Here is a 24,687-nt window from a genome sequence, read left to right as displayed (position 1 = left end):
GATTTAGGTTGAAATTTGTTAGGTCAATGTTCGTCTGTGTGGAACGTTGATGATGTATTGGTGCAATTTGTTGTTTGGAAAGTTTATTGTTTGGTTCAGAATTACCTGTTGGGAAAAGTCAACGAATTTCTCGGACTCTTTAATTGCGACATTTTAATTTGCTCTCGGCTTTAAAGAGAAAAAGTCGCGGTAAGAGGAAAAATGGCACAGATATTTACTTCGCCTTCGTGGAGTGTGATCCTTACTTTCGTCTTACTTTCACGAGATCTTTAGCTTTTAATATAGCTCAGAGTAGCTGACAAGATCCTCGTTCATTGTAGAGCCACAGCTACAGATGTTATAACCTAGACCACTCTATACTTGATCAGTCCCTATAAAGAAAATATTTATACATTTCATGAAATACACAAACAGTTTAACCATCACTTCCTATACCTCGTCTTACCTAAATCAAACGGCAAGTATTTGTACTTGGTCATGTGTTGTATCTGCTTTCGCATGGTCAAAGCAAACAAGATTATAAAGTACATCAACAAAATTGGCCAAAACACAGGAATGTCAAAGATTGAAAAAAAGGTCAATACCAAACTCAACACAGTAGCTCTTGTAGCATTATACCAGAACTTGAATTCCGGTAATCTTCTAATAAATGGTCTGAATTCATCATCTTTAGACCCAGACTCATGTGCTTCTTGATCGACTCCCTCTTCAATAGATTCATTCTTCATCTCCTGCTCCAACGACGGATCAAACTTGGGCGTCAAAAAAGCTAAAAACAAATTCAACAAGTATATACCCAATGCGTAACAGATAATATACCATCCCTGAGCAAAGAAAATTCGTATCATAAACAAGGTGAGTAAAGCTCCGAACCCTATCCACCTGTAACCTGTGTGCGGCACAGATTCATCGACAAACTTTTTGTAGGTAACCAAAACCCTTCTATAATTCTGATACACGGGATTATCCACGGGGATTTCAAAAGGCAAGTCTAATGGCATCTTGTAATAAGTGGAATGGTTCTGAGTAAAGTCGGTTCTGGTGTATGCTTTTTTGTCTTTTTTTTTTTTTTTTTTTTTTTCGATTCTGTTGTCCTGTTCTTTTCAACGTCGTGTTTTTTGTGCTGTTACTATTTTGCGACATTGATATGATTGAAACTTTGGACTATTTACGAAATCTGCTACAATAGAACCAGTGTAAACAGAGTGGTGGCTGATTTCTCGTTGGGGGAGAGAGATAAACTGTGTACCTTAGTTGGCTTCTTTTACCAAAAGGGTTTTGACAGTGAAATAATTGCAAAAATACTTAAATTTTTGTTTTATTTTTAACTCGAAGAGATATTTTCTAAAACTATATAATTCTACGATGGTAATTCGCCAGAACATTCATCCTGGTACAATCTTAAAGCTTCTCTTATATGAGTGGGCTGAAGGGGTGAGCTGTGGTCACCTTGGTACAGTAATGGAGCTGGTTTCGTCTCACTCTCAGTTTGAATATTTTCAATGTCAGATCTTTTCTGGTTCTTCTTCTTCTCAATGTCCGACAATAGCGTGCCTTTGTTATCCCTATCTTGCACTTCAAAAGATTTACTTATTATCTCTGATATAAACAGCTTTGCTACACCTGCTACCACGGTTGCTATGACCTGGGAGACAGAATGTCCCACCACCCCGTTGCAGATCTTCTTTACCCCAGGTTTATTTATGGTCAGCCGCCTGTAGGCTTCGAACCTTTCCATTTGATCGTTGGTGAAGTTTGTAATGAGTAACCGCTTTTGCTCTTCTTCAGATAAGTTAACGTCAATAGCATTACTTTTCAAGTCTTTATATCGATCTGCCAACGCTGGATCTCCAAGCAGTAGTAAATCCTCCAGGCTAATTGAAAACAACTCTTCATTATCCGAATCTATCTCTTCCGCATCTGCCGGCTCCTCGTCAATCAGTTCACTTTGTTTTTGTCTGTTTGTGTGTTTCTCCAAATCACTAAAAAAGACTCTCCAAATCAATTCTTCGTCTTCCTCATCCAAACTGATGTCAGATAATGCATCTTCATTGGAAAGAATAGATGCACTTGTGTCGTAGTCGTTATGAGTATTGTGGTTCATTGGAGATGTAGATCTACCAGTATCTCTGTTGTTAACACTTTCTTACTCTTTTTTTTATCGCGAAAGCTTGGAGCGCTATTAGAACAAAAACCCAAAATAGACAAACTCAAACGTCCAACAAAACTTCGCGAAGAAAGTTGTTAGGTGTAGCAGGTGTCTATTCTTTTTACAAGAATCGGAAGGGACTACATTCCACTGTCGTTTGAAAATTAGTTCTTATAAACAGTTGGTAAATAATTAGTTTTGTTATACAGAGTTTACTATTTGTGTAGAGGAAATCCTGATCTCAAAAGCCGCTACCTTCGTGGCACTTTACCCCCTTTGTTTAGTCTCTGGACGACATTTATAATATTAAACTTTCTTGTGTATATCAAAGGCTCGACAGTAGCTTCAAAAATCTGTAATGTAAGATTTGGATGAGAAAACCCCATAACTCGATTGCAAAAGAAGCTCACAAGTCATAATCAGTGATTAATTATATGATCAGACCTAGATCGTCTACCTTCAGCTGGTATTTACTTGAAAAAAAAAAAAACAATTTTGCACTCAAAAAATTATCATTGTTGGCCGGTTTCTTGCTTTACTGTTTCAACGGTATTTCTAGTGGAGAATGGGCAGGTACAACAGCTACTAAGTGCTTCCGTAAGTTGATACTTTAAAGCGTGGTTCGGGTTAGCCATTAGCGAAGATCCGACAAGTTCGATACCAATGCTCTCGTTACCTGGTTTAAAGATTGTGATTCGATATCAGGTTTGAAATAAGACGATTGTGGTAAGCTCTGGAAAGACCCAAGGCAATGCAATGCGTTAGAATGTATGGACAGGTTTTGCTGAAATAAATGTCGTTCATGGTCGTTGAGTATCCCATAGTTTTCAATGCTAATCACAGATTGTAAATCCGTCGCCCACCTTTTCCTCTGTTCAATTAATGGAATAATAAATACCGTACAAAACGAGTGTAGTAAGATTTCGTCAACACATGTTGGTGGTATCTTTTGTTCTGAAAAATTACCATCTGTATATGCCCTATGCCCGGTGAGTATCGCTTGGAACATATGCAAAATCTGAAATCGGATAGTTCTGTTGTAATAAGCCCACGATTTTGATAAGACACGCCACATATCGAGAAGATCAGAACTTTTTTCTTCATTAGCACGACTTACAGCCCATACAGATTTAGACACATCATGTTTTAACCAACTTAAACAAGTAACAAATATCGTCGATAAATCTTGAATGAGTTCCCTTGACTCGTCCTCATCAAGATTTGTGAACACAATATGATTGCTGTGGGTTATACCACGGTCTTGGCTCTTTGAACTTGATTTATTCGCCTTCTGTTTATACCTCCCATGTTTTTGATTTGGCTCCAGCTTGACTGATTTGTTGAATTCCGCACTGAAATGGTTCCTTATTATTATTCCTATCTCCTCAAGGGAGTGTCCCAAGAACGGGTAAGCTGCAGCCGATGACGATTTTCTTTGTTTCGATGGTACAAATAATGGCTTCAAAAGCAAGCTTATTTGTTGATTTGATTTGTTCAATTTGGCTTCCTCGTCACTCGAGACGCCTGGTGGCCCATGTTCGTTTCTTTCAACGATGCCCAACCCCACCTCGTGTTGATGATGCCTGTTGAACTTGTTTTGAATGTACAGGTCAGCAGGAGTCAACATCTTCCTATGTATTTCAAGGAACGACGAATGTTCCGAGGATCCTTCATTGTCTTCATTAGGAATACCAGCACTTGTAAATTTGTAAACTCGAGCGAGCACTATATCATTTACGACCGAATTTGAATTGTTTGACGACAAATACACGGAAGACTTTGAAGAGCCCGAATACAATTTATCATCGGCATTTCTATCCCCAAATTTGGATAGCCCACTGGCAGATTGGGACTTGTGAAATAGGCTATGGAAGCCGGTCAGCGGGGAGGTCATTGCAGGTTTCTTTCCTCTCAATTCCTCGCTCGATTGTCTCTTTGCATACCTCTCATCAGTGGAGCTTGACTCTGCAGCAGAATCAAAAAACAGTTTATTTGTGGGGCTTAAAATCTTTTTTGCTGCTCTCAACTTTGCAATCTTTGTTTCTTTCTGGGGTCCGTTGTCATTCAACTCATTCATCGAATCCGAAGAACTCGCAATCTCCCCTTCATAATTTTTACCAGTAACATTTGTCTGGGATTTATTTCGAGTGAATAGCTTGATCAATGGATTCGACTTGACTGTTGAGTTACTAAATGTAGATACTTGTGACACGTTAGTTCCGATCTTCTTCAACGTGCCGAATTCCACATTGGAAATCAGTGATGAGCTTTGGTCGCCACCGAGCCCGTTATTTTCTCGTAATTCAGTATCATTTTTATTCGAGTGAATATTTATATCAGTGTTTCTCATGGATCTAAAAATAGTGCATGTCCCTAAGCACTGGGTAAAAATTTAGCAAAGTGGAAACTCAAGTCCTAATCATTCCGTTTCAACTTTGCACTTTTGTTGTAATGTCGCAACTGGAAATAGCTTGACACTAAATTGAGACATTAATTTTTCTTTCCCTTTTTGTTATTGCACGCTGTTCTGGTCAACTTAACGAAGCTTGAAAGAAGCTGAAGCTTCAACAAAAAGGTACCTTTTTGTTTCTTTTCTTTCTATTACATAAACTCCAATAACATAACTGGCTTCATTTCTTTTGAACATGACCTTGCATCAAAAGTTTCTAGTACTTTCTTTTGCTGTAATATTGTTGCAAAATGTTGTGAGATCCATTTAACAAACCTTTTAGAAATCTCTGTTTTCATAGATATATCTCAAACAATCAAAACATATAACCTACTCTGGCTGTCAAAACAAATTCTTCCAAGGGTATTGAATGGCTGCTGCCACTCAAGCTTTCCTCTTATAAAAATAACCGAGAATATTGTTACAGGGAATGGCCCTGGCCTGCAGTTTTAAAACTCCACTAGTTTCCAAAAACTTAAACTCTATGAGATTAACCTGTAGCGGGAACCAAAAAAGGGACCATGATTACTAGCTTAAAATATTAAAAGGTCTAAACCTTTCGCCAAAATGCCTGGTATCGTTTCAAATTTGCAGTCTTTAAGTTTTGTGTCACCAAATAAGATGTTTTTTGTTTTTTGTTTTTTTTTGTTTTTTGTTTTTGTTTTGATTTGTACCCATTTGGGAATAATGTTTGAGTCCAAGACCCAAACCAAAATTATATGGACAATTAAATGATGTTATAAGGAACGTAAGCAGCGACGCAATTACAAACTATTTCCTTTTCCCTCTTCCATTTCTTGTTTTTCTTTGCTTTTTTATTTTACGTACTCATTAATCAAATATGATGAACCCATTTGATGATGATGCTGATGAGCAGAAGGGTCACTCCATAAAACTACCGTATGCTGCTTACACGCGAAGTACAAGCCCAACAAAGAGGTATCAACCATTGGACTATGACAGCGAAGAGGATATATCTGAAGGTTTTATTGGGTTTCCAGCCTCAGAGATCAAACAGACTCGCGAAGGGGGAATCAAACAATCACCAAATATCTTCTCGAGAAGCACCGGGACAGCTGGCTACCAAGACAAAACTACCAAGTCCCCATTTGTTGGTAATGCACCTAAATTGGAGTTTGATCCTAATATGGATATCGATTCCACGCCTAGAGCACAGTATACTTCACGCGAATCACCAAAGAGGCAGAGAAATACTGAGGTTTTGATTGATGACAAAGACGATGTATACGATGGGTCTCCATTGAGAAATTCTTTCAGAGGGAGTGAAATCAGCAGTCAAAGATACTTGGATCCCCCGCAACCAATATTCTCACCTGGTGCACTTTATGAAGCTGGCCACTACACCGACGATCAAAGCACGTATTGCGGCGAGGAGAAAAAGTTCGGCATGGATGATGCAAAGGAAGAGAGTAGAGAGGATGCGAAATCTTTGTACTCCGAATCTACAGCATACACCGGATACTCACATGTGTCTGATCCGAATGATGAAGCTCAATATTTTACCGAATCAATCGATGGTAACCTCATGCAAAACATCGACGCAGTGTATGATCCTCATAGGGAAAAAACCGTCACACGCAGGAAAGTAAGACTTGTCGGTGGCAAGAAGGGGAATTTAGTTTTGGAAAATCCCGTGCCAGGTGAATTACGCAAGGTCTTGACTCGAACGGAGTCGCCATTTGGAGAATTCACAAATATGTCATATACAGCATGTACTTCGAACCCCGATACATTTATTGAAGAAGGGTTTACATTGAGAGCTGCAAAGTATGGAAGAGAAACAGAGATTGTAATTTGCATCACCATGTACAACGAGGATGAATTTGCGTTCGCTAGAACTATGCATGGGGTAATGAAAAATGTTGCTCATTTATGTTCCAGACGTAAATCTAAAGTTTGGGGAAAAGATAGTTGGAAGAAAATTCAAGTGATAATTGTGGCAGATGGTAGGAATAAAGTTAATGAATCAGTGCTACAATTACTCACAGCAACGGGATGCTATCAGGATAACTTAACGAGGCCATACGTCAATAATAAGCAAGTGAAGGCACACTTGTTTGAGTACACCACCCAGATATCCATTGACGAGCAGTTAAAGTTTAAAGGTGATGAAAAAAACTTGACCCCAGTTCAAGTCTTGTTCTGCTTAAAAGAGCAAAATCAGAAGAAAATTAACTCACACAGATGGCTATTTAATGCATTTTGTCCCGTATTAGACCCAAATGTGATAGTTCTTCTTGACGTGGGGACAAAGCCAGACAATCATGCCGTTTATAATTTATGGAAAGCGTTTGACAAAGACTCAAATGTTGCAGGTGCAGCAGGTGAGATCAAGGCAATGAAGGGCAAGGGCTGGAGAAACTTAATTAACCCTTTGGTTGCTTCTCAAAATTTTGAGTACAAGCTATCGAATATTCTTGACAAGCCACTAGAGTCTCTATTCGGGTACATATCTGTCCTTCCAGGTGCTTTATCAGCATACCGCTACATCGCTTTGAAAAATCACGAAGATGGCACGGGGCCATTGGCTTCATACTTTAAAGGAGAAGATTTACTAAAGTCTCATGAAAAAGACAAAGAGAATACCAAAACAAACTTCTTTGAAGCAAATATGTATTTGGCGGAGGACAGAATTTTGTGTTGGGAACTTGTATCAAAAAAGGGTGATAACTGGGTTTTGAAATTCGTCAAGCTGGCCACAGGGGAAACTGACGTACCGGAAAGTATCTCTGAATTTTTATCCCAGAGAAGACGCTGGATTAATGGTGCATTTTTTGCAGCGTTGTACTCATTATATCATGGAAAAAAAGTTTGGTATACAGACCATTCGTTTGCGAGAAAGTTTTGGCTAAACGTTGAATTTTTGTACCAGACGGTGAATTTAGTGTTTTCATTTTTTTCGTTGAGCAACTTCTACTTGACTTATTACTTTCTTACTGGCTCACTTGTGTCGTACAAGCACATAGGTCACAATGGAGGGTTCTGGATCTTCACTTTGTTCAATTATCTATGCATCTGCGTGTTGACGTCGTTATTCATTGCTTCCATCGGAAACCGACCCCACGCTTCGAAGAACATATTTAAAGTTCTTATAATCTTGCTAACTGTTTGCGCATTGTATGCGTTAATTGTTGGATTAGTTTTTGTTATCAAAACAATAGACCAATTTGGCCTGGGAGACACGTCGTCCTACGTTTTGGTAAGTATTGTGGTTTCGCTACTTTCCACCTATGGGTTATACACATTGATGTCAATATTGTACCTAGATCCATGGCATATGTTGACTTGTGCCGTACAATACTTCTTATTGATTCCAGCTTATACTTGCACGTTGCAAATATATGCATTTTGCAATACCCACGATGTTTCATGGGGTACAAAGGGGGATAACAACCCGGACGATGACAAAAGTAACCAATACATCATCGAGCAGAATGCACAGGGTGAGTACGAGGCAGTTGTGATGGATGTAAATATCGACGAGGTCTACCTCGAGACATTATATAACATAAGGGCAAACAGGTCGGGCAAAAAATTGAATAAGAAGAAGGCCACCAAACACGTCTTAGACGGGGATGACTACGCCAAAGATGTTCGAACAAAAGTGGTGCTTTTTTGGATGTTGGCCAATTTAATCTTTATCATGACTATGGTTCAAGTTTACGAGCCTGGAGATACAGCTCAAAACATTTATCTTGCATTTATTTTATGGACAGTTGCCGCTTTATCACTCTTCAGAGCTGTAGGTTCTTGTGGATATTTACTTCAAGATTACGCTCGTAGCTTGGTTGAAATTTCTAGCAAATGGAAAAACAAAAGAGCAGGCTATAACCAAACCAATAATAACCCCTTAAATAATTAGCTTAAATAAATTTGAAGCGTAAAGCTGGTGTCGTTTTCTTTTGTATCTTGATAGTAGGCGTTCAATTGCTTTTTGGCACTCCTTCTAAAGCCAAAGCAATGGAGCATTCAGAACAAGCTTTGGGATCGATAGTCTTTTTATAGAATAATGAGAGTTTGACTTGCTGAATGTGGAAGCAAAGGTCATTGTTTTCCTCGTGTACCAGTTTGTGGCCGAATATTGATCGAGTTTGTCTTTGATGTGTTTGGTTGATTTTGATTTTTATAGAAAAGTCGGCTCACCAAAAGAAAATAACCGATCTTCAACATCAAAAAGAGCATTAAATCAAGCTGTATCAGAGTACGGTTATTATCTACATCTTACGAGCTTAGTAATTTGGTGTTAGGGGCTACACATAAATGGATCACTTTGAACTTCACTTGGCACGAACAAAAGAGAGCACACAGCTATAGGCGGACGTGAAAGCAAAATACCACTTGGACAGACTGAGATCGATTACATTGCATTGCAACTGCACAATAGAAGAAGAAGCTGACTCGACAGGATCCACGACACTTGTGATTTATGATAAATAGCACATTCATCTTAAAATCGCCTTGCACCTGTGCTTGTCAAAAGTGTCCTCTGTGCAATCAGTTGTTCTACTCATATAGCACGCAAAATCTCCACTCCATGCTATGGCACGACAAGATCCTAGCAAGTAGTACTACTCCACTACCTCGTTTACCAATGCCTGGTATAGTATTCTCTTTTGTATGCCTTGAAATTATCACTTTACTATCTGACACTCTTTTTCGCAGCAATCCCCTCTAAGAGCTTATACACCATACTACGTTCCTATAGTCATTTCCTCCTTCTGGAGTCACTTAGAGGGTGCGCACTTGGTACAGGAGACACAATCAGTTCTTCATCAGGTTGCTTGAGCGATGCATTAAAGCGCTTCCAAGAGAGCCGGGACATGTCAAAATTCTTCAGTTGGACTTTAATTTCCGAAATATCATCTGTTCGTGATGCAATTTAGTATTCAGTAAAGTAGCTCTGTATAGATCAGAAATAGAGTTGTAGACATGGTCTCGTAGACGATTAGCAACCACTACTCCCCAATTCACTAACAACAAAGTGGTAACAATGGGGTATGGTATTGTTCGACAAGACCAGGAAGAAGGCTTATGCAGAGAGAGACAGAGAGAGAGAGAGAGAGAGAGAGAATAAGCTGTATGCAGAGAACACTTGAACTGAACCCGATCGCCGCAAGTTTTTAAAGTGACCAACGAATGCCATCTGATTCGCTACGAAACAAGCCGACAATAACTCTGCAAGTTTTAAAACCTTTAAGCCCCATTAAATCAATGTCCTCATTGGTTGGTTTGATAGTTTTTATTGTCTCTTCTGTCAACAGCAACACAAAACAAAAAGATAAAACGAAAAAAAAAGGAAAGAAAAGAAAAGAAGAGATTGATCAATGTATGCCTTTAAACTCCTTATTCGCATATATCTTTATCAGATTCCATGAAAAAAGTGTGTTCAAGAAAGGAATGAGCCCCCTCTTAATAACAAGCAGTTATAGTGTTGTTGAAAGTGAGTTGTCATAACTTTTAAATCACCTGTACACAAAAACTGTGAGTGGATCCCGCCTTAGACAATAATATTTCTAATGGTTTTGTTTTGATTAATCAGATAAAAAGTAGCGAATTAAAAAAAATTAAAATTAGATTGGAAGGGGAGAGGGTAGTGTAACAATGTTCAAATAATTTAATCAAATTGGAATACAAACAATAGATGTCAATAATTTACCAAAAGTACACTACAAATGTACATAATAAAACGAGGCTTTTTTAACAATAATACAATACAATACAATAATACAAACAACAACAGTTTATACAAATTTAAAGCCTTCCTTTCTCTCTTTCCTACTTGTTAAATTATCCAGAACAATATAAATAGATTGAAACATTTCCTTCGTCTTCTCTTTTCTATCTCCTATCCTTTTTTCTTTTTTCTTTTTTCTTCTTCTTCTTCTTCTTCTTTACCGAAACATTAACCCCCCCTCCCCCCCACACACAACCACGTCTGTTTGAGAAGTCTAAAATCATACTTTTATTTTTCTTTTTTTATTTTCTTTGTTTTTGCAACTCATCACGTGATTTATTACAACAACACCACCACCACACCCTCATCTTTAATAAAGTGTATCAACCATGGTGAATGTTTTCAACGTCCAGATTTTCTTTATCGTTTTCAGAGAGTGTTTGGAAGCGGTTGTCGTCGTTTCTGTTTTATTGGCATTCTTGAAACAAGGTATCGGTAAAGCCACAGATGACCCCAAAGTTTATAAAAAGTTACGAAATCAAGTTTGGTATGGAGCAGGGCTAGGTGTCATTATTTGTCTTATTATTGGTGCTATTTTCATTGCGTTGTTCTATACCTTGGGTAATGATATCTGGTCTTCCTCGGAAGATTTATGGGAAGGTATTTTCTGTATTATTGCTACTGTCTTGATTTCATTGATGGGTGTTGCCATGTTGCGTATCAATAAGATGAAAGAGAAATGGAGAGTCAAGTTGGCCCAAGCATTGACAAAGGTTCCCGATAAGAAGAAAGACAGATTCAAGATTGGTTACTTGACTAAAAAGTACTGTATGTTCATTTTGCCATGTATCACCTGTCTTAGAGAAGGTTTGGAAGCCATTGTTTTCGTAGGTGGTGTTGGATTGAACTCACCAGCTACTGCCTTTCCAATCCCAGTCATTTGTGGTTTGATCGCTGGTATTGTTGTTGGTGGGATTTTGTATTACTCTGGTTCGACAGTTTCTTTGCAAGTATTCTTGATCATTTCCACGGGTATTTTGTACTTGATCGCAGCCGGTTTGTTTTCAAGAGGTATTTGGTACTTTGAGTCCCATGTGTTTAACAACCAAACTGGTGGTGATGCTTCGGAGAATGGATCTGGTCCAGGTACTTACGACATTGCCAAGACAGTGTGGCACGTCAATTGCTGCAACCCAGAAATAGACAATGGTTGGGATGTGTTCAATGCACTTTTGGGTTGGCAAAACACTGCCACTTATGGCTCGGTCCTTTCATACAATATGTATTGGCTTGCAGTGATTGTCGCTTTGTTCTTGATGCTTTATGAAGAAAAATTTGGCCACTTGCCTTTCTTGAAAGGTATTACTTTGCGTTCATTGAATCCAATGTATCACATCAAGAACAAGAAGAAGCATGAGTTATCAGCAGAGGAGAAAGAAAAATTGTTCAATGATTTGAGGAATACGAGATTTGGAGTAGATGACGAAGAGGAAGAAAGAAACGGTGAAGCTATTGCCGGAGATTCTGATGATGTTGACGAGGTCAAGAATGAAACTGTTAGAGTAAGTGGAGAAAAGGGAGAACACAAGATAAGCGGAACTGCTTAGTTTACACACACACACACACACACACACAAAAAGTGAAATATGCTTAAAGTATATTTTAAACGAGTGGTTCAACTTACGTTGTTAGTTCCTTTTCATTCTTTTCTTCAGTGAATATGCTAGTCTGTATCGGTTCTGCTGACTAGCATTTTTCGTTTTTACTTGCCTATTTTTATGTGTGTTTTATTGCAGGACGGGGGATCGGGGGGTTCGGTCGTCCACAACACTTTTTTTAAATTAAATCTTTTTATAAATATATAGTCTTTTAATACATTTCCGGGATTTATAATGTGTCATCATTATTGGAGCTCTATCAATCTATTGACAACAACATGGCCATCTACCTTTCGTATCCATCACTATCTAATTAAGTACACACTCCCTTATTTTTGTTAGAGTGTTTGAACATGTCTTTCAAGATGGGGCCAGTTTTGCCAACGAAAACAAAGGTAACTAAAGATCAAATCTACAGATCATTGATTCATTGATATGATTCGGAAATAACAGATCTTGGTTTCCCATACTTATTGGAGCTAAAATTGAAATTTCACTGTATATTAGAAACTTCTAGGTTAGAAAAGTAGTATATAGGATTAAGAGATCATCTACAAATAATATCTTGTTATAAAACACTATAACAGCAAATTTACGTGTATTTTAACTTTTGAACCTCAATTGGGTTTGTAAACCCACATTGAGATCATTGATTTCATGCAATTCCCTCTTCGACAATATGCTGATGTTGATGCTTTGTGACAAAGTTATCACGTGTCCTATTAAATTCTCAAATGAGTTTGGCGTACCAAAAGCCTTTCTTTCCAAGCAAACCTCAATAGCCTTCTTCTCAAAGTGTAAAGAAAGATACTCAAAAGGAATGCTATGTACGCAACCTCAAATGGATTTTATTTCTTTGTTCCCTCTAATTGTTTCCTGTCTCTTTCAGCTTCCAATTCTGAAATGATGCAAACACCACCACCTTCCAAAATATTCCCATTTAGTCATCATCAAAACACACGAGCTCACCACCTTAGGTCCTCCGAAACCATATTCGCATAAGTGCGGGAATGTCCCATGACCAGATTTAAAGCGAGTATCAAAGTAGCCGCCCGACTTGAAAACCTTCTTCAAGTTCACCTCGAAGCCAACAGGACAATTATGCGTCACGTTGGGACTCACATCCCTAGTTCCACAATGAAGACGCATCCCACAGGCGCTCTTTGGGCCTTAAAAGGAGAAAAAAGGTTTTATGTTGAGTATTTTATGCTTGATTCGTGAAACAGAGAAATAGTTGATCATGAGGTGATTGTTGACCGTAGAAATGGTGGATGATTTATTGTGAAGTAGATTTAGACAATAAGGGTAAAAATCGAATGGTAATGTGATTGGAAAACTGACCGAAATAATTCAAAACAAAAGAAGGGAATCTTGTGGTTTATATAGATTTGATATAAATTTAATTTTGATATGCTTTGGATGTGTTTATTTTGCAACTAAAAAAACCTAATTGTAAAAAGTGGTAGACACGACTATTCGATGCATTTTGTTAGAACTTATTCCCCATATTGAACTGCTTCTTTGTAGATTTGAGAATGATGTTCCTGATTAGATACGATTGTCATGATTTGCAGTTAATAAATCATATCAGACCGATCTCTTTCTACTTTGAGGTATGATCAGAGGACCTCATTAATTTCATCTAAATTAGGATTAAATTGTTCATTGAAGGGTAATAACAAACTATTTACAAGCAATAAGTGTCTTGGTTCTTGTATTTTATCTTTTGCAGAGATCTAGCAAAATGGATAGGTGATATTGTGTCAACGTATGATGTGGTAGTTTGTTGAATGGGATATTGACAACAATTGAAGATTATCGTCTTTGCTCAATTTGTTCCCATCCCCATCAAATGTATATCGTATATCCTTAATGCACCGGTAAAAAGCATCGATTCCTATTCTAGCCTCCAAAAATCAATTCTATGTACAAATGCTTCCAACAAACACTCTCATTGACTTTGTGCAAAGCTATCAACTTTCTTTGCAACTTCCAAATACTTAGCCTTGGCCGAACCAAATTCACCATAGTTTAGTTCTCCTCTTCTATATTGGAGCCTGATATTGTAAAGTTCATCATAAGTCACTTGGGATTGAGCAATGGATAATTCTTGTCCAAGTTCGATAAACTGAGAAATTTTAAACAATCTTTCAGCCGCCCTTTCTTTCTCCTGTTCTGATAATTCCACAGATGCATCTTCATCTAAGCGGGCTTTGTGGTCCCTTAATTGTCTCTTTCGAAGCAGATACTGCTTATTTTGGGCCTTTTGCAACAGTGGTAACGCAAGTATTTCCTTTCTAGACTTTTGCGCCTCTTCGTTTTTAGCAGCAACAGGGTCCTCAATCGGTGTGTATCCAAATCTCCTCAATCTTGGAGCAAAATGTTCTTTTGGAAGTCTTGCATCTTTTTTCAATGCCACTCCTACGTATTTTCTTAATGGGTGAAATGGGTCAAAATAAAACCGAACAAAACCAGGCTCGATGGCATATATCGTGTGATCAACACCAATACGGACATTCTCACCAGGATGTATCTTTGTACCCCTCTGTCTCATTATGATTTGGCCAGGTTTTACGGGATGTCCTTCATTAACTTTGGGTCCTAATCTTCTACCAGCAGAGTCCTTGTTGTTTGTCTTTGATCCTGACACTCGCTTTGTGGCAGTACGAATCTGGGTTATGGATTTAATAGAGTTGGTGATTCCTGCAACAGGTCTCCCTATGAGGAAGTTCTTCAAGGATAACATAGTGAAGCGGGTGTGTTTCAAATATTAATGGTTTGGCCAAAAGATCAAAAATTTTTCGTTTTTCGTTTTTTTTTTTTCGCTTTTTGTTATATTTTTTTTGTTCACTTTACCTTTTGTCATGTAATGTGCATTACCAAACTAATGAACTCAGGGTCATTTACAACTTAAAATCAAATGCTCTTCAACTACAACGTACGATGGCGAGATTTATATATTTCCTTCTATATCTAAATTCATTCTAAGAAATGGCAGCAGACTCAGTCTTGAGATTTAGCTATATACTTTTGCAATATTTGCAAAGCAAGCAAATGGTCCTCCTCTTGAGCCAACCCACTGATAGTTAAAGCGCCAACAATAAACTCATTCGACACGACGCGCAATGGTACACTTCCTCCATGCGATGCAAATTCTTTTGAGGATACAAACATGGCCTCTTCTATTGATTTACCTTTCTGTCTGAGCTTCTGTCCAATGTAAAAACTCGATTTTCCAAATCTGAATACGGTGTTGTATTTTCTTTTGACCCAGTTGTCGTTATCATAAGCCGTTCCTGACGACACAGCAGAATGGAACAATGTTTGTCCACTAGTTAAGGTTATATCAATGACAATGGCCTTGCTAGAGTGCAACTCTTGAGACAATTGGCGTCCCAAAGAACCCAATTCCCAAGCAACTTCACTATTGAACGATTTGAGTACGTGCTTTTCTTCGAGCTTCGAGAGTTCTTGTAATGATTTACTGTAAATTTCATGCGTCATAGCGTCTTTTTTGTTCAGGGTGTTGTATGCTTTCAACAAAGAAAACAAGAGAGTGTTTGGTAGTTAGGTCGCAGTTGTAGCCAAAAGAAGAAGAAAAATCGAAAATCAAAAAAAAAAAAAACAGAAAACCGAAATTTTTAAAGAATAAGTTATACAACTTAACCCAAAGCACAATTTATCAACAACAACAACAGCAACAACAGCAACAACAACAACAGCAACAACAACAACAGCAACAGCAACAGCAGCAACAACAGCAGCAACAATAACGACTAGCTGATGTATGCAACTCCACCACAAGCAAGAACGGTTCCGGTTTCCGTAAACAATCCACATCTTGAAGGTCCACAAAATAGCCTGATAGGAAACGCCTTAAATGATGAACAGATATATCAATGGATAAACGAGTTAGTCACAGGAAATAATCGAGAGAAGGCATTACTAGAATTGGGGAAAAAAAGAGAGCAATACGATGATCTAGCTTTGGTTCTTTGGAACTCCTTTGGTGTAATAACTGTGTTACTAGAGGAGATTATTAGTGTATATCCATTTTTGGATCCACCCAATTTAAGTGCTTCAACTTCCAATAGAGTGTGCAATGCTCTTGCATTGTTACAATGTGTGGCATCAAATGTCCAAACGAGAGGGTTATTTTTGAAAGCTAATTTGCCATTGTACTTGTACCCATTCTTGTCCACCAATGCGCGTCAAAGATCATTTGAATATCTAAGGCTTACAAGTTTGGGCGTTATTGGAGCTTTAGTCAAAAATGACACGCCGGAAGTTATCAATTTTCTCTTAACGACTGAAATCGTTCCCTTGTGCTTGAATATAATGGAAATTTCGTCAGAATTGTCCAAGACAGTTGCCATCTTTATTCTACAAAAAATATTACTTGATGATCAAGGGTTGAGTTATATTTGTACAACATTTGAACGGTTTCACACAGTGGCATCTGTCTTGTCTAAAATGATTGAACAGTTGGCTGCATTAACCATTTCTGGCGCCAATGGCAAGCCTATCACCGGACAAGGACAAGCATCGTCTAATAGCTCAGGAAGGTTGTTGAAACACGTGGTGAGGTGCTATATGCGACTTTCCGATAATCTTGAGGCCAGAAAAGCGTTGGCAAACATTTTACCTGAGCCATTGCGAGATGGCACATTTTCATCGATATTGCAGGATGATGTTGCAACAAAGAGATGCTTGGCTCAGTTGTTGACTAATATAAATGAGCAGTAAAGAGAGAGGGGAAGAGAAGAAGTTTGATAGAAGTAAATACTCTACGAGAATGGAAAAAAGTAATTGGATTTCATTTTGTATTGTGTATTTCAGTCAAAGGCTGTATTATTAGTGGTACATACTAAACAATCATTCAGCGACTGCATCTTTCCCTTTATTTAGATTCCTTAACGTCCAATGGAGTTAACCTCAAGTATGGTTTGATAATTCTAAACTTTGGGAAAAGAGTCTTTGCTTCCTCGTTGGAGACAGATGGGTGAACAATGACATCATCACCTGGAACCCAGTTAATAGGAGTAGTGACTCTGTACTTGTCACCGGTTTGTAAAGAGTCAATTACTCTCAAAACTTCAGCAGTATTTCTACCGGTAGATGCTGGGTAAGCCAAAGTCAAACGAATCTTCTTGCTTGGGTCAATGACAAAGACCGATCTAATGGTGAATTGAACACCCTTGTTATCAACATTGGTGGCATCTTGGTAATCAATCATGTCGTACAAGTGAGCAATTTTTCTTTCTGGATCAGCAATGATTGGGAAATTCAATTTTGAGCCAGTGACATCATCAATATCCTTAATCCAAGCCTTGTGAGAATCAGAATTGTTTGCTGACAAACCAATCAACTTGACATTCCTCTTGGCAAATTCTGGCTCCAATTTGGCAAAAGCACCCAATTCAGTAGTACAAACAGGGGTAAAGTCATCTGGGTGACTAAACAAAACAGCCCAGGAGTCACCAATGTAGTCATGGAATGAGATTGGTCCATTGGAAGTTTCAGCTTGGAAATCTGGAGCAGTAGATCCTAATCTAAGTGTATTTGATTCTGGCATATTTCGAAATTGTTATTATATATATATATATAGACAATTGACAATTGACAATTGAAAGTATAGTGTAAAAAAAGAACTAGGAAAGTGAAATTTGAAAAGAAAAAAAACGTTGAGAAAAGTATTTGGTTTATATATGTTTTATATGATACATATATGCCTCACACCACAAAAGACAAGGGGTGAAGTACATAAAGTAGTGTAATGTATTAATGTGCTGTTGTAGTGTCAATGGAAAATTGTGGTTTATTGTGTTAGTAATGGGTTTTTGTGTTTGATTTGTAGAGAGAAAAAAATAAGAAAAGCAATTATTACCACACATCACGTGCAATTGGCTTTTTTCAATTGTAGTTAGCTTTTTATTAATGCTTTTTATATATATATATATTATTAAACAAAATTAATTATATCAATAGACTACCCTTTTATTGATTTTTAATTAACTAAATATAAACTATTCTTTGGAAATTAATTAATTTATGATCCCCACTACCATCAACACAACACAACTCCACACTAGTACTACAGTGTACAGAATACCTGATAATAAACAGTAAATGTATATTTCATTCCTACATTTACATACTTACTTACACAGACTCAATCACAATCACAATCACAATCACAATCACACTAATACACACGTTTCTCCTTTATTAACCCTTTTATTTTATTTTTTGTTTTTTTTTGCAACAATTGTCAAAATGATTCGTAACCTTTGCAACCTAACAACATACGGTATTGTTTCAGTAATTATCTTGAAGTAACCAGTTTTTGAAACCTCTTTCACCACATGTAGTATCGGCGTTGGTATTGCTAGTATAGTCATACAAGAGGCCTCATTCTTACAGTACAGATTTCTCATTGTGAGTGAGCTGACATCTAATGGTTAGCGGATCACACACTACTGGTGTGCTTTGGCACTATGTTCAATTCGTAAATCTATAATTCATTGTCATCAGAGTCATCAATATATACACCAAAATCATTCAAACCTTCTCCCATGTCATTATGCCAGGAACTTCTATTAGCATTGTATCTTGGATCCAACTGTTTCTTTAATTGAGAATAGTTGGTTATGCCTCTCAACTCATCATCGCTAGGAGTTGGAATTGTAATGTTTTGATTCCCACCATCAGGTGGCCAAGGAAGTCCCAACTGATCGTCTTCCTTATAATCCAGCGAAGGCTCAATATTGAAACCATCATTATTTGGTTTGGCCCATGGTACTAACCACATGAATGGTGAGCCCAAAAAGTACTTGATGTTGCCCCAAATCCCGTAATCGTATGGAAATATTAAGTCATCTATGGTGAAATTACTTGGCACGAGTTCCTCTTCATCTAGCTCTTGTTCAACTTCTCTTTGTTCTAACATGTCATCAGATGATCGTGATTCTTCTTCATCATCCATTTCCAAAGAGTTACGGATCTGAGAACCATCCAGTTCATTATTGTCATCGTTTCTAATTTCTTCCATGGAAAATTCTTCTTTATCAATCGGACTTATATTAGTCCATGTACTCAATTGTGGCAACTGTTTTCCATATAACTGCTCATAATTCAACCTAATTGACTTCCAAAGTCTTTTGCTGTGAAATTGACTATCAATTCTATCCCATTCCCAAATCTCAATTTGAGTCATACCTTTACAAATATTGATCAAACACCTAATGAATAACAAAGAAATACTCAACAAGACAAACAAGTCAACCGGGGTAAAGACAATAACGGCAATCAATTCTGATCGTTTTATAAGGTAAATTGGTTTATCCAGGTCATTATAATATGCCACTATACGTTCACACAATTGCACAAACAAATAACCGGTCCCCACCATGACCCAAAATAAAAACCTCATAAACTGGGGGAGGTTATTGGCTCCAACACAATTAAGGGTCCAGGGACAGTGATGGTCCATTGCCATCACGCAAGTCTTGCATTTGGAGCAATGGTGTGTTCTGGGTGGTTTGTAACTTTGGCATTTGGTACAGTACCGTTTCCACTCGCCTTTTTTCGGTGTATAGTCTTTTGGTGGTCTCCCAGGACTGGCATATATTGCCAAAGCATAAGAAATCCAGATCATGGAAGCTAAACATTCATAAATGATTTGCTGTGTGGTTGACAAATGATTACGAAGGATGAAGTAATGCGAACCATAGGCAGTAAAACCTATGATTGCCACAGGTATTATCACACCCAATAAGGGCCATCTTAACTCAAGCATCATCTATATGTGGAAACAGGAAGAAGAATAAACTCAGAATGAGTTGATAACGATAGGATAACGGTGGGATAAGAGCAGCTACCCTAGCGTCGTGTACTGCGTATCATTTTTTTTTTTATTCCACCAGACAAAACCAGTGTGTGAATTTAATTTAGTGGCAAAACTAAATATCACATTTGAGTGTAAACCATTTACTTTACACCACAATTGATAAGAAGATACAATGGTATGTTTGTGAATTACAGCCTTTTGTACCAGGGACTAAGTTACTAACTCATCTATTAGACGTCAATTGGTACAGGATACGATTTGTCAAACAGTGTTTTCTCTCCAGGTATGTTGAGTTTTCATTTTCGAAAAAAGAAAACCCAGCTTTATGTTACTAACTATAGAACCATTTAGATGGAAGGAATTTTCAAGTAGAATATGCCATGAAGGCAGTAGAGAATGGAGGAACTTCTATTGGTATCAAATGCAAAGATGGCGTTGTGTTAGCCGTTGAAAAAATCATCAACTCCAAGTTATTGGTTCCTGGCAAGAATAAAAGAATCCAGACGGTAGATCGCCATATTGGAGTGGTTTACTCGGGATTACTACCAGACGGTCGCCACTTTGTCAATAGATCCCGAGATGAGGCCCAGTCATTCAAGTCGATATACAAGATTCCAATGCCGGTTCCAAACCTAATGGATAGAATGGGAATATACGTGCAAAATTACACTTGTTACAACTCCGTTAGACCATTTGGTGTGGTTTCTATAGTAGGCGGTGTTGATGATGATGGTCCACATTTGTACATGATTGAACCAAGTGGTACCTGTTGGGGATACAGTGGAGCCGCTACAGGAAAAGGTCGTCAAATTGCCAAGTCAGAGTTGGAAAAATTAAACTTTGAAGAGTTGACATGTAAGGAGGCGGTCAAGATTGCAGCAAAGATTATTCATTTGGCACATGAGGATAACAAGGATAAGGATTATGAATTGGAGATTTCATGGGTGAGTAAAGAACATACGGGTGGAAAGCATCAGTTTATACCAGAAAACGTCTTGGCAGAGGTGAGAAAACAAGCCGAAGAGGAAGATGACGAAGAGGAAGAAGAGGAAGAAGGAGGAGAAGAAAATAAGGACGAAGAAATGGAAACTTGATGACAGGAGACAGACTATATAGTTGGAGGTTAGAGTCAAGCTTAGTAAGAAAATCATTTAATCAATGGTGAAACTGTCTTTTGCTCTCGCATGACTTTCGACATCACCAGCGCATGTGATCAGTCATTGGTAAAGTCGGAGTAATTAAAGTTGCACATTAGACGAATACTCAAGAGCAACCTTTTAACACTCTCGGTAGGTATACGTAGCCGCCAACTCATCAACTCTCTTACTTTCGTTACTTTAAAGCACCTCCTGCATATAAGTGTCAAAAAGTAATAAAAAAAGTAAATGTAAACAAAGGAACACGAATCAAATCTGAAACCAATCTACGCGAGTCGGTGTGGTCACTTGCATTCCCTTCGTAACTATAATGTCCCCAGGTGATCTAGTACAAGAATCAGCAAATACTGGTGATGGCGAATTGATGGATTCGAATGTCACCCAAGAAAATAATGTCGACCTTGAGCTACGGCTGGTATCAGGCACCGAATCCCCAATACAATCACCGCGATACCACGATACATCAAGTCCGTTCATAGATCACCCACAATCCCCCAATGGAAAGCCCAATAATACTGTCAACAATAGAGACTCCAACATCAGGAACGCATGTGAAGTTGTTAGTCCCCAGCAGCATATGTCGAAAGGAGGAAGCCGGCTTGGTAATGAAATCGAGAAGCACTCACCGGTGAAGCACGATTCCTTTGTCGATAATTCACTTGATGGAAGCCACCTCACTCAGACCCCAATAAAGCTAAAAAATCATAACGTGTCGCCATGGAGACAATTCCGGCCTCCGAGCAATGTGTCAGCATTAACGAGTTCAGCTTCAATTCTTAACAACAAGCCGGATTTGAAATATTCCAGCACTAATCATAGATCGGCCGATTCCGAAACAAATACTCACTCTGAAAACGAAGAACTAAATAACCAACTAATTCACTACAAGATCAAGCTTAAATTGATGAGAGACTTTTTACGAGATCTTATTGACAAGAAAAGTATCGATACCAGCGAAATCCAACTGATAATAGCAGACGTAGATATCAAACCTAGTCAGCTGCTGCTAGAGAAACAGATTGTCCAACTTCAGGCCGATAAGAAGGAGTCACTTGAAATCATGGAGGAATTGCAAGCAAATCTTGAAGATTTTGAACGTTGTATTAAAGACCAGCAAATCGAACTAACAGAGTTGAAAGACGTGTTAGAAAAATGCAAGGATCTGGTTGGGGAATTTGTAATGTATGTGCAGAAAGAAGAGGACTTGAAAGCTTGGAGAAAGGATACTTTCCAGCAACTGCCATTTAAACCACTTGAGGAACAAGTGGGGGATCTTATTCAGTTTACAAAAGATATGATTAAAATTTCCATAAATAATGAGGTCAAACTAGATAACGGAACAACGCCACTTACTCCTCCTGCGTCAAATTATGACATGGATAATACAGTGGATTTGGTTAAAGAAATCGAAGAACTACGAAGGGAGAAAAGAGAACTTGCGGAAAAAAATACAACAATAGCCAAAGAACTAAGCAATAAAATCCAGGAGGTCCAAGGATTGCACGAAAAACTCGAAGCGACAACAGAATTGAACGTACAGTTAGAGCAATCCCTTGAACTTGAGAGAAATGAAAGTGCTGAAAAGGTGTCACATTTGCAGACGGTAATCGAAGAACTCAAAAACGATTTGAAGAGTACAAATGATCGCGGTGCACTGCATGATATCGAAGAAGTGCCATTATCTATCCATTACGAGAGCTTGGTTGCCGAACATCAAGACCTTCAAAGTGCATATGCGTCGCTTCTAAACGAGTTAAGTCAGCTTCGTGAAGCTCCTGCTGCTCATGAGCAGCCAGTGGGAATGGAGAAGGTGGAACAACATAGCTCCAATCTGGAAACAACATACCTCAGTGACCAAGCAAACAAAGTTTCAGAACTCCAAGCCGAACTTAACCAAGCCTTGAAGCAACAACAAATGCTGAATTCAGAACAAGCACGGATGTCCTACATAAATGCCAATCTCAAAAGGGAGAACGAGGAACTACAGTCCAAGTTGAAACAAATGGCTGAATTTGTTACGTTTGCTACCACTGACGAAAAAGAGCGAGTGATGAAAAAGTTGTCGGTGATGGAATTTCAGTTTAAGGATTTGTTAAAGTTTGACTTGGGTGAATTTCAAAGATTGATACAGTCATTCAACAAAATAGCTGAGGATGAATCCTTACTCAACCCTATCAAGAAGTACGAAAAGATCAAAAAAGCTCTTGCCGGTGATGTTGATGAGAGTAGTACCCGGATTGTTAGAGAAAATCACAAGTCAGTTTTTGATTATTTTGTTAGGGCAACGGATATATTGATAAACAATTATGTGAGGTTATTGCTTGCAGAGGACGAGAGTCATGCGAATGAAACCTGGAAGAAGCAGGTCACAAAGCTCAAGGAGCAAAACTCGTTGTTGAAGAATGAATTGGAGCTACTTCAGAAGAAGATACAAGGGTCGGCCACCGCAGAGTCACCAACGTCAAAATTGAGGTTAAATGACATCAGACAAAAGTGGAAGGCCGAGAGGGAAAGGAGGATAATGGAAGAAAAAGAGGCAAATAAGCGATACAATGATTTAAAGAACGACATCCTAAAAACTATGCCGGCTTAGTTGAAGATGCCCACCAGATGTGGAGATAATTGCAACATACCTTCTCCTTTGATGGTTAGTCAAATAGCTTTAATAGAAGTGAAATAGTATGTCGAGAAAGATCCCTACTTTATAGTTACGTTGTAAAGTGAAAAGAATGTTCAAACTTCGCGGCTTGGTTTCGCTTTTCAAGCCACAATCTTTTTACAATTCTCAAGGCACCATCATCGCACAACTTCATTCATCTCAGCACAAGTCAGCACAAGTCAGCACAACATAGCAGAACCATGGCAACCCCATCATCTAGTGACTACATCAACAAAGTCAAAACATTGATATCGCAACATCCGTATTTGATGCTTTCAAAGTCTTGGTGTCCTGATTGTCATTATGTCTACAATTTGTTCAAACAAGAAGGGATATACGACAAGTTATACATCATTGAATTGGATCAACTCCAAGATCAGGATGAGGCAACGTCCTTGGAAAATGCATTTACTGAAATTGTGGGGAAGAAATGGGTGCCACTGTTGTTTTTCCAAGGAAGGTACTGGGGAAACGAACAAGATTTAAAAAACTTGCGAAAACAAGGAGAGTTAGAATCAGAGTTTAAGAAGCTAAAATTGCTTTGAATAGACTGCTGAGTCTTTGTTATCGTCTGGTTATTATGCACCTTTGATAGCTTATAATTTAGAAATGTATATTCAAGTATATCGCACCTTACAGATAATTGTAGCTATCTAGACCAATACAACTGTTTCCAGGTACAAGCATTCACCAAATTTTTATTCAAGAAGACCCTCATTAATGTACACGGATCATAGCTGGCTTAGCCAAGACTTTTGAAGGGGCCCTATATGAAAAGTTAGGAACAATAAATTGTTCTCCAAACATAAACCACCTAAGAGTCCATGGACGCTAATTTCATTGCATCCTGATAGTCTTCGAATGCTCACAATTTTTGCTACGTCCTCTCTCAGAATGTGATCCAATTCTATATATCAGATAGTACATCATCAATGGCATTAAAAAATGGAATTATCTACGGGTGTGTCTTGAAATAATTTGTTACGACAATGATTGTTTGCGACTTTGGTTTTTGCTTTCAACAAAGATTAAAAGAGGGATAAATTTTGTTGCAAAAAATTATACAGAACA

The 24,687-nt window shown here is 38.2% G+C and overlaps 13 protein-coding genes across 13 annotated transcripts; 6 read left to right on the top strand and 7 right to left on the bottom strand. All coding sequences in view use genetic code 12, as the record gives it.

Moving 5' to 3' along the window:
• Positions 1 to 422: 422 nt before the first annotated feature.
• Positions 423 to 1,001, bottom strand: CANMA_005401 (protein retreival receptor; the record flags this gene model as incomplete). The annotated part of the gene is made up of 1 exon (XM_051817778.1): positions 423 to 1,001. The coding sequence occupies one exon, from the start codon at positions 999 to 1,001 to the stop codon at positions 423 to 425; it is 579 nt and encodes a 192-aa protein (XP_051669019.1).
• Positions 1,002 to 1,360: 359 nt separating this feature from the next.
• On the bottom strand, positions 1,361 to 2,104 carry CANMA_005400 (uncharacterized protein; the record flags this gene model as incomplete). The annotated part of the gene is made up of 1 exon (XM_051817776.1): positions 1,361 to 2,104. The coding sequence occupies one exon, from the start codon at positions 2,102 to 2,104 to the stop codon at positions 1,361 to 1,363; it is 744 nt and encodes a 247-aa protein (XP_051669018.1).
• Positions 2,105 to 2,783: 679 nt separating this feature from the next.
• Positions 2,784 to 4,499, bottom strand: CANMA_005399 (uncharacterized protein; the record flags this gene model as incomplete). Its single annotated transcript, XM_051817775.1, has 1 exon — positions 2,784 to 4,499. One exon carries the CDS (start codon positions 4,497 to 4,499, stop codon positions 2,784 to 2,786), a length of 1,716 nt encoding a protein of 571 aa, XP_051669017.1.
• A 940-nt stretch (positions 4,500 to 5,439) lies between these two features.
• On the top strand, positions 5,440 to 8,481 carry CHS1 (chitin synthase; the record flags this gene model as incomplete). Its single annotated transcript, XM_051817774.1, has 1 exon — positions 5,440 to 8,481. One exon carries the CDS (start codon positions 5,440 to 5,442, stop codon positions 8,479 to 8,481), a length of 3,042 nt encoding a protein of 1,013 aa, XP_051669016.1.
• Positions 8,482 to 10,682: 2,201 nt separating this feature from the next.
• Positions 10,683 to 11,900, top strand: CANMA_005397 (FTR1 family protein; the record flags this gene model as incomplete). Its single annotated transcript, XM_051817773.1, has 1 exon — positions 10,683 to 11,900. One exon carries the CDS (start codon positions 10,683 to 10,685, stop codon positions 11,898 to 11,900), a length of 1,218 nt encoding a protein of 405 aa, XP_051669015.1.
• A 2,002-nt stretch (positions 11,901 to 13,902) lies between these two features.
• Positions 13,903 to 14,697, bottom strand: MRP7 (mitochondrial 54S ribosomal protein bL27m; the record flags this gene model as incomplete). The annotated part of the gene is made up of 1 exon (XM_051817772.1): positions 13,903 to 14,697. The coding sequence occupies one exon, from the start codon at positions 14,695 to 14,697 to the stop codon at positions 13,903 to 13,905; it is 795 nt and encodes a 264-aa protein (XP_051669014.1).
• Positions 14,698 to 14,954: 257 nt separating this feature from the next.
• Positions 14,955 to 15,455, bottom strand: CANMA_005395 (uncharacterized protein; the record flags this gene model as incomplete). The annotated part of the gene is made up of 1 exon (XM_051817771.1): positions 14,955 to 15,455. The coding sequence occupies one exon, from the start codon at positions 15,453 to 15,455 to the stop codon at positions 14,955 to 14,957; it is 501 nt and encodes a 166-aa protein (XP_051669013.1).
• Positions 15,456 to 15,734: 279 nt separating this feature from the next.
• On the top strand, positions 15,735 to 16,697 carry CANMA_005394 (CCR4-NOT core subunit; the record flags this gene model as incomplete). The annotated part of the gene is made up of 1 exon (XM_051817770.1): positions 15,735 to 16,697. The coding sequence occupies one exon, from the start codon at positions 15,735 to 15,737 to the stop codon at positions 16,695 to 16,697; it is 963 nt and encodes a 320-aa protein (XP_051669012.1).
• Positions 16,698 to 16,851: 154 nt separating this feature from the next.
• On the bottom strand, positions 16,852 to 17,526 carry PRX1 (thioredoxin peroxidase; the record flags this gene model as incomplete). Its single annotated transcript, XM_051817769.1, has 1 exon — positions 16,852 to 17,526. The coding sequence occupies one exon, from the start codon at positions 17,524 to 17,526 to the stop codon at positions 16,852 to 16,854; it is 675 nt and encodes a 224-aa protein (XP_051669011.1).
• A 939-nt stretch (positions 17,527 to 18,465) lies between these two features.
• On the bottom strand, positions 18,466 to 19,752 carry CANMA_005392 (palmitoyltransferase; the record flags this gene model as incomplete). The annotated part of the gene is made up of 1 exon (XM_051817768.1): positions 18,466 to 19,752. The coding sequence occupies one exon, from the start codon at positions 19,750 to 19,752 to the stop codon at positions 18,466 to 18,468; it is 1,287 nt and encodes a 428-aa protein (XP_051669010.1).
• Positions 19,753 to 19,972: 220 nt separating this feature from the next.
• PRE10 (proteasome core particle subunit alpha 7) lies at positions 19,973 to 20,894 on the top strand (the record flags this gene model as incomplete). The annotated part of the gene is made up of 3 exons (XM_051817767.1): positions 19,973 to 19,975; positions 20,035 to 20,083; positions 20,152 to 20,894. The coding sequence occupies 3 exons, from the start codon at positions 19,973 to 19,975 to the stop codon at positions 20,892 to 20,894; spliced, it is 795 nt and encodes a 264-aa protein (XP_051669009.1).
• Positions 20,895 to 21,267: 373 nt separating this feature from the next.
• CANMA_005390 (uncharacterized protein) lies at positions 21,268 to 23,550 on the top strand (the record flags this gene model as incomplete). Its single annotated transcript, XM_051817764.1, has 1 exon — positions 21,268 to 23,550. One exon carries the CDS (start codon positions 21,268 to 21,270, stop codon positions 23,548 to 23,550), a length of 2,283 nt encoding a protein of 760 aa, XP_051669008.1.
• Positions 23,551 to 23,816: 266 nt separating this feature from the next.
• Positions 23,817 to 24,161, top strand: CANMA_005389 (uncharacterized protein; the record flags this gene model as incomplete). The annotated part of the gene is made up of 1 exon (XM_051817763.1): positions 23,817 to 24,161. The coding sequence occupies one exon, from the start codon at positions 23,817 to 23,819 to the stop codon at positions 24,159 to 24,161; it is 345 nt and encodes a 114-aa protein (XP_051669007.1).
• Positions 24,162 to 24,687: the final 526 nt, after the last annotated feature.

The sequence above is a fragment of the Candida margitis genome (genome assembly GCF_024628925.1).
Source record: "Candida margitis strain CBS 14175 chromosome Unknown scaffold83, whole genome shotgun sequence".
Classification (NCBI taxonomy): Eukaryota; Fungi; Ascomycota; class Pichiomycetes; order Serinales; family Debaryomycetaceae; genus Lodderomyces; species Lodderomyces margitis.
Note: the sequence above shows the minus strand (reverse complement) of the source record. Positions and strands in the feature narration are given on the sequence as shown.